At 59.4% G+C, this 11,430-nt stretch overlaps 1 protein-coding gene across 10 annotated transcripts in view; it reads right to left on the bottom strand.

Moving 5' to 3' along the window:
- Positions 1-6,829: 6,829 nt before the first annotated feature.
- The window catches only part of MROH1 (maestro heat like repeat family member 1), a 115,784-nt gene continuing 111,183 nt past the window's right edge, over positions 6,830-11,430 (bottom strand). For all 10 annotated transcript variants that reach the window (XM_043509859.1, XM_038388451.2, XM_038388452.2 and 7 more), the window contains one exon: positions 6,830-7,834. In XM_043509859.1, coding sequence (XP_043365794.1) covers positions 7,749-7,834 — 86 coding nt within the window. In that variant the 3' untranslated portion in view covers positions 6,830-7,748. The remainder of the gene's footprint in view (positions 7,835-11,430) is intronic.

Raw genomic sequence — 11,430 nt, 5'->3', positions numbered from 1 at the left:
CGGGCTGCGGTACTGTCCTGTGTGGGCTGGGGCCTGGGCAAGGGCCTACCTCCCCTGGGGCCCAGCTCCAGACACAGGTGGTCCTTGCAGAACCTCCCTCCTGCCCTGTGGGGGTCCTCCAGCAGGGCCCCTTATCGCTGCCAGCTTTCGTCACATCAGCTCCCCGACAGCTCTGCAGATCTGCTGCCAAGGGCAGCTAACCGCCAGGCCGGCTGCCCTGGTCCCAGCAGTAACACCCCCCCCCCCCAGGAGCTTTCTGCAAGTCGTCCTCGCTGCCCGGGGGGCGGGGCTCGGTGCTACAGGCCAGGGGCAGGAGGGTTTAAAAGCCCCAGAGCTGTGACCTGGGTGGCAAAGCTGCCTGCGGCCCAGTGCATCTCTCTGCAGCCCTGGGCTCCCCAGCAGCCCTGCTCCTGTCCTACATCCCCCCCGCTCTGCCAGTGCCCCCTTCCCTGCCCTGCTGGGCCAAGGCCAGCCCCCCTGCTCACCAGCCCTGGCTCCCTGCACACACACGCTTGTACCATAAGGGCAGAGCAGGTGCCCCCCAGTAACTCAGCTGAAGGCTGGAGCAGGATCCCTGCCCTGAGCCCCCTGCCTGCACTCAGTGGCCGTAGCCCAGGCCGCGATGGGCCAAAGGCACCGGTGCCTTCACTGTGCTCTGCTGGGCCGTGCCTTGGGGCTCGATTCGCAGTTCAGCTGCCTTCGAGAGACCCGGTGAGCACCCAGGAGCCTGGGTTGGCCCAGCCCCTGGGCACTGCAAGGCCCCCACTCGGGTTCTAGGGAGCCCCCCCTACTGGAGCCAGGCTGGGGGAAGGCAGCATCTTGCCCAGGACAGGCTTCTTCCCTCCCCACCCCTTGCTGCACTGGCAGGGCCTTGGGCCAGGGCAGTGAGTTCAGAGCCCCCCATCCCACTCTTTGCAGTTATTGAAACGACAAGGGGCCAGGCGGGGGCTTGTGCTAGCACATGTCCATGCCCCCCCCAGCTTAGCTGCCAGCCCAGGCCAGAGAGCTGGGTCCGGCAGTGCCCAGGGTGGCCCCAGGAACCACTTCCTGCTGCCCCAGCAGCTCCCAGCTCACGGTATCGAACCCCCTGGCTGTAGTCACAAGGTGGCCGTGCAGAACGGGGGGGGGGAACATAGCAGGGCAGCTTTTCACAGGGGTCAGAGCCCCCGGGGGGGGGGGGGGGGACTGGTACCTGAGCCTGCTGCACAAACTGCGCCTCAAGCCCCCCTTCCCCACCAGTGCTGGGAGCAGGGACTTGAAGGCTGGCCAGGCTCCACTGCAGAAGAGGAGGCTGCAGCTGGGGGGGTGGGGGCGGCATTGACTTACCCCTGCCTGGGCCAGTCTCTCCCCACTGGCTCCAGCTCCAGAGCAGAGGGAAATGTTCCCTGACAATGGCCGAGAGGCCCCAGGTTTCTGTCCCTCTGGCCAGGAGATGGGGGCTCCCTTGGCACAAACACACTCCAGGTACTTCCCTCCCCCCCGTTTTTCCAGCCTCAACCATCCTCCAGCACCCATCGCGGCCAGGGCCCTGCCTCCCCCTTCCCTGCACCCTGGACCTTGCCTCCCTCGAAATCACCTGCCTGGACCGAGCCCCTCGGCTCTCTCTCCCGCACTCCCATGGTGCCAGTGTCCCCACGGCTGCAGGCACTGCCTGAGCTGGGGGCACTGACCAGAGCCCTGCGAGGTCGGCACAGGGCAGGCAGCCGTACTCACCCCCCCTGCACACTGCAGCTCGGGAGGCAGGACTGCTTTACCTTTACCACCACCACGCCTCCCCCTCCCCGCCCCCAGGGCGTGGGCCTTGCTGCAGGCCGGCCTCTGAACCCAGCTCCAACGTGCCCATAGCCACAGGGCCGAGCAGGGGCAGGGCTTGGCCTCAATGCTGGGCACTGCTAGGAGCAGGAGCGGGGCCCACGGGGCCTGCCTGGGGGAGCATCAGGAAATGTCACCCACCCCCCAGAGCCAGACGAAAGCAATAAAGCGCTCGAGCCTTGGGCAAAAACTTTAACAAGTGGAAAAAGACAGAGTCTTCCCTGTGGCCGCCTGGCAAGGCCCTGCTGCCCCCGGCTGGCCAGGGAAAAGGGCCAGCCCCCATGCTGGGGCCCGACAGTCCAAGTCATCTGAAGAACTCCTGTTTGGCTGCCGAGCGGCAGAAGGGCCTGGAAGAGGTTGGGGAGTAGGAGGAACAGGTAGCAGCAGCTGCTGGGATGGAAAAAGCAAGTCAGGCAGTGGCAGGAACACGGGCAAGTGTGCAAAGGCCCCAGCCAGCGCCGGCTCCTCTCCACAGCAGGGCTCTGCCCAGCTCACACGCCAGCCTTGCCTCACACCCTGCCAGGAAAGCCGGCTCTGGCTGAACCAACTGCCAGCTCCAACGTCTGGCTCCAGAGCTGCTGCCATTCACTGCATTGGGATGTTCACTCTGAAGCCTACAAGCAATGCAGGATGGTTAATTCTGTCACTCTGGTCATTCGGGGGGCCCAGCACAACTGGGCAGAGCTGTAGGCCCTGCCCCAAAAATCATCCAGCCCTTCTTCAGGCCAGACCCAGCCTGGGAAACTCCAGCAGAGCAGGGGGTGAGAAGGAAGGGGCTGGGGACCAGCACCAGCCCTGGACACTCGGCTCAGCACGCTGAGGCCCGTTTCCCATAAGGGGTGTGGGGGGGCAGTGAGACTCACCCAGAGATTGGGGCTTATAGCCAGGCCATAACAGCAGCCCCTCAGCTACCCTGCCAGGGGCCTGGCTCAGCTCCACCTGGCCATGCATGGTCCAGCTTGGCCTAGCACCAGACCAGCAGCCAGGCCCTGTCTGCCACTGCCTGGCCACAGCTTGCTGGGGAGAGGGTGCCATGCCCAGCCCCCTCACCCAGCATGGTGGGCACAGGGCACCAGGCCAGAGCCTGCCTGCAGGGCCCAACACAGGCAACAGCCATTTTCCTGTATGAGCGAGGAGCTGGAAGGGTCCCATCTCTGTGGCCTCAGGTGGGTCATGAGCTTAAGGATCTTAGCCTCAACAATGTCCGGTGGCCATGAGTTCCACAGTCTAATTACCCATGGCATGAACAAGTATTTCCTCAGCGTGGTTTCAAATCCTCCGTTTCATCAGACGTCCCTGTTCTGTGTCAAGAGACAGCCTAGGTCAGAGATGGGCAAATGGCAGGCCACATGCGGCCCGTGGGACCATCTTGCCCGGCTCCTGAGCTCCTGGCCCGGGAGGCTAGTCCCCCCCCGTCCCCTCCCCGCAGCGTCACCTCGCTGCCGGCGCAACGCTCTGGGCAGCAGACCCCAGCCTGACCCGTGCTCTGTGGCGCGGCTGCCTGTCCTAGTGCAGCCACGCTGCCAGCCACCGGTGCTCCAGGCAGCGCGGTAATGGGGCAGGGAGCAGGTGGGGATTGGATAGAGGGCAGGGAGGGGTGTGGACAGGGGTCAGGGCGGGGAACAGGGGCAGTCAGGAAGGAGAAGGGGTTGGATGGAGTGGTGGGGGCAGTTAGGGGTCTGGGGGTGATCAGAGGACCAAGAGCAGTGGGGGTGGATGGGGCAGGGGTACTTAGGGGGCTGTTACAGAATGGGGGAGGTTGGCATGGGAAGGAGTCCCGGGGGAGCCATCAGGGGGTGAGAAGCAGGCGGGGGTCATAAATATAAAGGGAAGGGTAACCACCTTTCTGTGTACAGTGCTATAAAATCCCTCCAGGCCAGAGGCAAAACCCTTTCACCTGTAAAGGATTAAGGAGCTAAGAGAACCTCGCTGGCACCTGCCCACAATGACCAACAAGGAGACCAGATACTTTCAAATCTTGCAAAAAGGAGGATTGTGGCACCTTAGAGACTAACACATTTATTTGAGCCTAAGCTTTCGTGAGCTACAGCTCACTTCATCGGATGCATCGAAAGCTTAGGCCCAAATAAATGTGTTAGTCTCTAAGGTGCCACAAGTCCTCCTTTTCTCTTTTTGATCAGGTAAGGTGAGCTATTACCAGCGGGAGAGAAAAAAAACCTTTTGTAGGGATAATCAAGGTGGGCCATTTCCAGCAGTTGACAAGAACGGGGGGAGGGAGGGGAGCGGGGAGAATAGTTTTACTTTGTGTAATGACCCATCCACTCCCTCCCCCCCCAGCTCTCCTGCTGGTAATAGCTCACCTGACCTGACCACTCTCCTTACAGTGTGTATGGTAACACCCATTGTTTCATGTTCTCTGTGTGTATAAATCTCCCCACTGTATTTTCCACTGAATGCATCCGATGAAGTGAGCTGTCGCTCATGAAAGCTTATGCTCAAATAAATTTGTTAGTCTCTAAAGTGCCACAAGTCCTCCTGTTCTTTTTGCGGATACAGACTAACACGGCTGCTACTCTGAAACCTTTCAAATCTTGGGGGGGGGGGGGAAAGGCTTTTGTTTGTGCTCCTTGTTCACGTGGTTGTTCTCTCTTGGGACTGAGAGAGGCCAGACAGAAATCCATCTTCCCCAACCCACCCTAATCCAAGTCTCCAATATTGCAACCACTATCAGTAAGCCAGGCAAGGTGGGTTAGTTTATCTTTTGTTTTATGTGAATTTTCCCTGTGTTAGGAGGGAGGTTTATTCTGGTTTTCTGTAACTTTAAGGTTTTGCCCAGAGGGGGATCCTGTGTTTTAAATCTGATTACCCTGTAAAGTATTTTCCATCCTGATTTTTCAGAGGTGATTCTTTTACCTTTTCTTTAAAATTCTTCTAAGAAACTGATTGATGTTTCCATTGTTCCAAGACCCAGGGTTTAGATCTTTGAAGTTTTTGTAACCAATTGGTGAGGAGACTATTCTCAAGCCTCCCCAGGAAAGGGGGTGTAGGGCTTGGGGGGATATTTGGGGGAAGACGTCTCCAAGTGGGCTCTTTCCCTGTTCTTTGTTTAACACACTTGGTGGTGGCAGCATACTGTTCAAGGACAAGGCAAAGTTTGTACCTTGGGGAAGTTTTTAACCTAAGCTGGTAAGAATAAGCTTAGGGGGTGTTCCATGCGGGTCCCCACATCTGTACCCTAGAGTTCAGAGTGGGGAAGGAACCCTGACAGGTGGGGCCATGCCTGGCTGTCTGGGGGGGCACAGCCTCCCCTACTCAGCCCTCCATACAATTTCTGAAACCCGATGTGGCCCTCAGGCCAAAAAGTTTGCCCAGCCTAGGTGCTCAGAGCAGCAGCCCAGCCTTTTCACAAGTTTTCCCCAGGCCTTTGATGTGTCTCATCACCCTTCTCCGAAGCCGTACTCGGTTGCCCTGTGTGACAGGGTGACCAGCGCTGCACGGGGGGCCCAGATCTGGCCACACCAGGCAGCCGAGTCTTGTGTTACTGACTGAAGAGGGCTCTCTGGACTGTCGCCTCGACACCCAGGGCCCTGAGTTATCACAGGGCTGGAAAGGACCTCGAGAGGTCATCTAGTCCAGGCCCTGCACTGGTGGCAGGACTAAGGACTATCTAGCCCATCCCTGACAGGCGTTTGTCCAACCTGCTCTTAAACATCTCCAAGGAAGGAGATTCCACAACCTCCCTGGGCAATTTATTCCAGTGCTTAGCTCCCTGACAGGAAGTTTTTCCTAATGTCCAACCTAAACCTCCCTTGCTGCACTTTAAGCCCATTGCTTCTTGTCCTAGCCTCACAGGTTAAGAACAATAATTTTTCTGCCTCCTCCTGGTAACTAAACAAACCCAGTGTTTTCAATTTTCCCTCAGAGCTCATGTTTTCTAGACCTTTCATCATTTTTGTTGCTCTTCTCTGCACTTTCTCCAATTTGTCCCCATCTTTCCTGAAATGGGGCGCCCAGAACTGGATCTGACACTCCAGTTGAGGCGCTATCAGGGCGGAGCGGAGCAGAGCAGAAGAATCACTTCTCATGTCTTGCTTACAACACTCCTGCTAATACAGCCCAGACTGACGTTTGCTTTTTTTGCTACAGTGTTGACTTGGATTTAGCTTCTGGTCCACTATGACCCCAGATCCCTTCCTGCAGTGCTCCTTCCTAAGCGGTCATTTCCCATTGTCTGTGTATGCAACTGATTGCTCCACTTAGGAAGGAACACTTTGCATTTGTCCTTATTGAATTTCATCCTATTTACTTCAGACCATTCCTCCTGTCTGTCCAGATCATTTTGAATTTTAATCCTGTTTTCTAAAGCACTGGCAACCCCTCCCAGCTTGGTTATCGCCTGCAGACTGTACAACTACGCTCTTTGTGCCATAAGCTAAATCACTGATGAAGATGTTGAATAGAACCGAGCCCTGCAGGACCCCACTCGCTCTGCCCTTCCAGCATGACTGAGCCACTGATAACTCCTCTCGGGGAGGAATTTTCCAACCAGTTTTGCACCCACTTATAGTAGCTCCATCTAGGTTGGATTTGCCTAGTTGTTTATGAGAAAGTCATGCGGGACAGTATCAGAAGTCTCACTAAAGTCAAGATTATCATGTCTACCACTTCCCCCCCCCCCTCCACAAGGCTGGCTGGAGCCCCCCTCCCGGTGTGCCATGCTTGGGCAAGGAAGTGGCAGGATCTGTGCTGGAACAGCAGCGTTCTCACCCACCCCAGCTCTCCATTCAGCTCTGCCCTGGCCCGTGGTGCTGAAGCATGGAGCAGGTGCAGCGGTATGTGCAGCCGAGGGCACCTGCCTTTCACACGCCAGCCTGCAGCCCCTTTTTCTACCAAGGGAGTCATTTGAAGGGGGCAAATTGCTGCCAAGAGGGCCCCCCACCCCGAGGCCAGTCACTGCAGGCCAGGCTCCAAGGCCCCTGCCCTGCCCTTAGCAGCACCCAACAGAGCCAGGGCAGGCTCCACCTGGCAATGAGACTCCAGCGCCAGCCCCTCTATGAGAAGGAAACGAACAGCTTTATTAAAAAATAAGTACAGTCTGGTTTCTATACACATTCCGCGTGGAGGGGACAGCTCGACTCAGCCAGCAGAGAAGCCGGAGCGCACCGCTGCCATCAGGGGCTCTGCTGTGCCGGGGGCCCAGGGGAAAGCGCCGGGAAGTGCCAAGGACTCTGGGGGCAGCTCGCTGGCCTCACTCGTGGAACAGTGGAAGGAAGGTGCACGTGCAGTGATGGCCAAGGTTTCTTACTATCCTAGGACATTGGGTGGGGGTGGAGGGGAAGGTCCTCAGAGGCCATCCAGGGCCCTGTAGGGATCCCCACAAGGGCAGGGTGCCCCATCTAACCCCCAGACCCAACACAGGGCACTGGCCCCAGGCTGTGCAGTGCCCAGGTTAACCAGAGTCAGACTAACAGGCACAAGTCCCCGTGACTGGATGGGAGCGATTGGTGTGAGACAACCAGCCCTAGAACATGCAGTGACACAAGGGGCCTCAGCAGGGCTGGTACCTGCCCCTCTTGTGTCAGGGCAGTGACGCGGGAAAGCCAGAGGGGCTGCACTCATTGGGCATGGACCCTGTGCACACCCCGGAACAGTGCCAGGTCCTATTGCCCAGTTCATTCGCTGGGGGGAAAGGCTGGTGGAGAGCTGGGACCGGGACACTTGAGCCAGCAGCCACAGCAGAGGGAAGGGCGGAGTCCTGGCCCTGTGGGGCGGGTGCCCCAGGCTGCAGTGGGAGCATCCGCACAAGGCCCCTGCTCCAGGCAGTGGGCATGGGAGTGAGCGTAGCACCTGCTGCTCTGCAGAGCCCAAGGCACCGGTTCCGGGCCCTGGAAGCTGTGGCATCTCCGGGGCAAGGAGCATCCATCCAGCTGACCGCCGTCAACGGAGCCCGGGCGCCCGCAGGTCCCATCTGCCGCTTACACAACCCGGACCAGGCGGCCCAGAGCCTCAGCCACCTTCATGCGGACGACAGGAGCGGGGTCCTTCAGCAGCACGTTGAGAGCTGGAATGAGAGCACACGACTCGGGCAGCCCTGACTGAACACGCAGCCATGAGCCCGGGGACCGGCGCCGGTGGAACCAGTCTCATTCCAACGCAGCTGGAGCTGGCACAGTCCTGCCCCAGGGAGGGCAAGCCAAGCTGTGCCCCACTCTGCAGCAGGACCAGCCCCTCCCTGCACTGGAGGTCAGCTCCCCCTCCCATCAGACAGGAGGTTGGGGCACTGCCCCAGGCCTGGGCTCCAGCCCTGGTCTGCACAGCCAGGCATCGAGTCTGACCAGCCAAGGGCAGTGCCTCCCAACCTCCACCTCTGCTCCCCAAACCAGGGCCATGCCCCCTCCCCCAGAGCCCCAGGCACAATCAAGGCTTGGGCCTCCCCCCTTCCACCCCACGGGAGAGTGCTCCTCCCCAGCAGGAGCTGCCTTGGCCCCTCAGCCCTGCATGGAGGGGAGCTGCCACGGCCCCTGGCAAAGCCCCCTCTGGAGCACAACATCCATTACCCAAAACGAGCAGGGGGGGCCAATGGGGCAGCAGGACCAGCCTTGGCACTGGCTTCTCCTAGAGCTTCCACAGGCCACCCCGACCCCCACAGCCTGTGACAGGGAGCCAGGCAGGGCAATAGGAAACCTCCCTGCCAGGCACTGATCTGGCTGGCCCCATCATGGGGGTCTGAACCCTGGCACCTCCCCGTGTTTACCCTCGGCCCCAGGAGGCAGGGCAGGGCAGGGCTCACCGCCTTAGAGGGGAAAATGAAGCACAGAGGCTGCGTGACTGGCCCCAGGTCACACAGGGCAGCTGCAGCAAAGCCTGGCTCGCCAGCGGAGAAGCGCGAGCCCCACGTGAAGCTGTGTGCCCAGCCCCTGTGCTCTGCCTGTTTCCCAGGACCCACCCTGAGCTCGGCGGGCAGGGGGTGCTCTGGGTGTACAGCACCAGACGGCAGCAGCACCCCAGCTGTGCTAAGGGACACCCCCAAGCAGCCTGGCAGGGGCTCAGAGCTGCCCGGGAGGGGGGGCGCTGGTTACTTCATGCCCCGCCCCAGCACTAAGGGGGCGGTTGGGCCCTGGAGGAGAATCCTGCGGAGACAAGGAAGCGAGGCAGCGATGCCGTTTCACTGCAGACTCCATGCTGGGCTGGGGGTCGGACTCCTGCACACTGGCCATTCCAGGCAGGCCCCCGGCCGCTGGGCGAGCGCTGAGTGGACCGTCGGCTCCACGCGCTCCCAGAGGGGAGCGGGCAGATCAGGAGCCCAGAGCAGGACAGCGGCCTGGTTTCCCCAGTGAGCAGCAGGAACCATTGGGCTGCACAGATTGCACTGCAGCACTCACCTGAAGCTGTGAGCGGGTCTTTGGCCTTCTGCTCGCCAGCGTCCCCTCGCCGGACTCTCCCCTGCTAGCACTGATGGGCCCCCGTGCTCGGCTGCACTCAGCCGGCTAGACTACTGGGTGCCCATGGACAGGGCAGGGGGTGACGTGACCCCGCCAGTGTTTACAGCACCTTGCCCAGGGCCAGACAGGTAGGGTTTCCTTGCAGAGAAGCTATAATATTTTCCAGTAGCTTGTTTACGAAGCTGGGCGCCCCCCGTCCCTCCAGCTCCCCTCTGCCATTAGCATGGATGAGGTCCCTGATTTATGTGCCGACTTGCTTCCTGTTCCAGCCGTCCTGGTGATTAGCCTGGGCTAGTGCAGGGGTGCCCCCGGGGCTGGGCTGTAAATCAGAGCCCAGAGCTGTCCCCGGACCCCAGTCAGCTAATCCACTCAATACGGGAAGCTAGAGCAACCCGATCCAAGGCTGCTAACTCCAGCTATTACTCACAGACACACGTCTTCTCTTTCACTTGTTTCAAACAGACAGGCCTCTCTCTGCTGGAAGGGCTCCGGGAGCCAACGGAAAGATAGTTTTTCCTTTTTTAGTGTTTTTTAAGCTCTCTTGGAACAATCCAAGAGTTTCCATGCATTACTATACACTATGAGGTCACTAGTGACAGGGAAAAAATCCCTGAAATCCAGGAAAATTACTTAACTGGGCTCCAAAATGCCACCAGCTTTCAATTGGACTTTTTATTAGTCCTTTCTAATGAGCTCTGGCTGGGCCTTTTAACAGTTAACACATTACAAGCAACCCCGGCATTTCCTTACGTGCCAACGCTGCAAATGCCACACGTGCTTTGAGCAGATGCTTGGGCTGCAGCCCGCGATGCCACAGACGGGAGCCAAAATTGCAGCCTCCAGCCGCTTTGCCAGCGCTGTGCCATGCTGGGCTCTGTGCTTGGGGCGGTTTCCATGAGACAGGCTCCTCCGGAGCCCAGCATCGGCAGCAGCCAAGGCGGGGGTTAGTCACAATGCACACTGCCGTGCCCAGCACAGGGCTCTCAGGCTGGGTCTCCCTGGCGAAGCAAACCCTCACTTGCTGATCCAAGCCCTTTCCCCAGCTAAGCTAAGGGGAGCAGAACCACTGGGGGACTGAATGTCACAACGCCACTCCTAAGTCACTAGCACGACGTGCCCTGCCACTCGAGGGAGAGGCTGCCAGGCAGTGGCCAAGCAAGCCCTGCACTGGCAGCTTGCTAGGATCCTGGCACGCACAGTTGGCTATGATGCTCAGAGGTCAAGGAAACCAGGCCTGCGAATAAAGTCCGTGAAGATGAGTGACCTTGCTGCAGAGCACACGCTCTGGATTGGCCCGTCCACCCCTCTGTTTCCATCTCCAGAGGGGAGGCTGGGCAAACCCAGAGTTGGGCTGCGACCACATGTGCCAGGAGCGGGGACCAGCCTGTGGGACAGGAGCCAATGCTGCAGGGTTGGCTTGTTCTCCAACCCCCTGGGCCCCGGGCCTCACCGGCCAGCACCTGCACTGTGCTGTGCTCTTGCATATGTTGACAGCACATGCTGGCAGGGACTTTTCAGCGACTCGTTCCCCAACCCCACGAAGACACCCACCTCTGCTGTGAAACCGACTATCAATTTCCATGCCAAAATCGGAGCCTTACGCACTGTAGCCAGCTCCACTGGTAACATGCCAGAAGAGGCCACAGGGTGCAGGCCCAGGCCCAGGACCTCGAGGGACTTTGTCTAAAGCTCTTTGGAATCCACTTAAGTTACTCCCCCAGGCCTTCACCCAGGACCACGCGGACGGTCCAGGATTGTCCTTGGCAGAAAAGGGACCATCTGCCCCGCCACATTGCTCCTGGGGCAGTCGAGCGCCAGACAGAGCTCCCGCCGATCGATCTAGTGCTGATGCAAGTCTCATCCGATCAGTGATCTGCAGGGCTCTGCCTGTAGCAGCTCTCTCAAGACGACAGTCCCTGCCCCCACTCGGGCTGCCTAGGAGAGTCTGTGGCTTACGGTCACTCGTTAGCAGCTCAGTCTCATCGTTCTGCAGTATCCTCCCAACACCACAGTCTTGCCAGCCTTGGCCGCAACGTGCTGCACCGACAGTAGGGCTCGTCTATGCCGGGATGCTGCTGCTTGGCAGCCCAGACACTGCCCAGGCCGCCGGGGGGGCTCTCCCTGGCAATCCAGTCCGAGGCAGTAGCCAGGCTGATGGAACCAGTGCTGTGTACACAGGCCCTTAGGCTGGCTTGGCTGAAATCGCTTGGGGGGG

The sequence above is a fragment of the Dermochelys coriacea genome, chromosome 2 (assembly GCF_009764565.3).
Source record: "Dermochelys coriacea isolate rDerCor1 chromosome 2, rDerCor1.pri.v4, whole genome shotgun sequence".
Classification (NCBI taxonomy): Eukaryota; Metazoa; Chordata; order Testudines; family Dermochelyidae; genus Dermochelys; species Dermochelys coriacea.
Note: the sequence above shows the minus strand (reverse complement) of the source record. Positions and strands in the feature narration are given on the sequence as shown.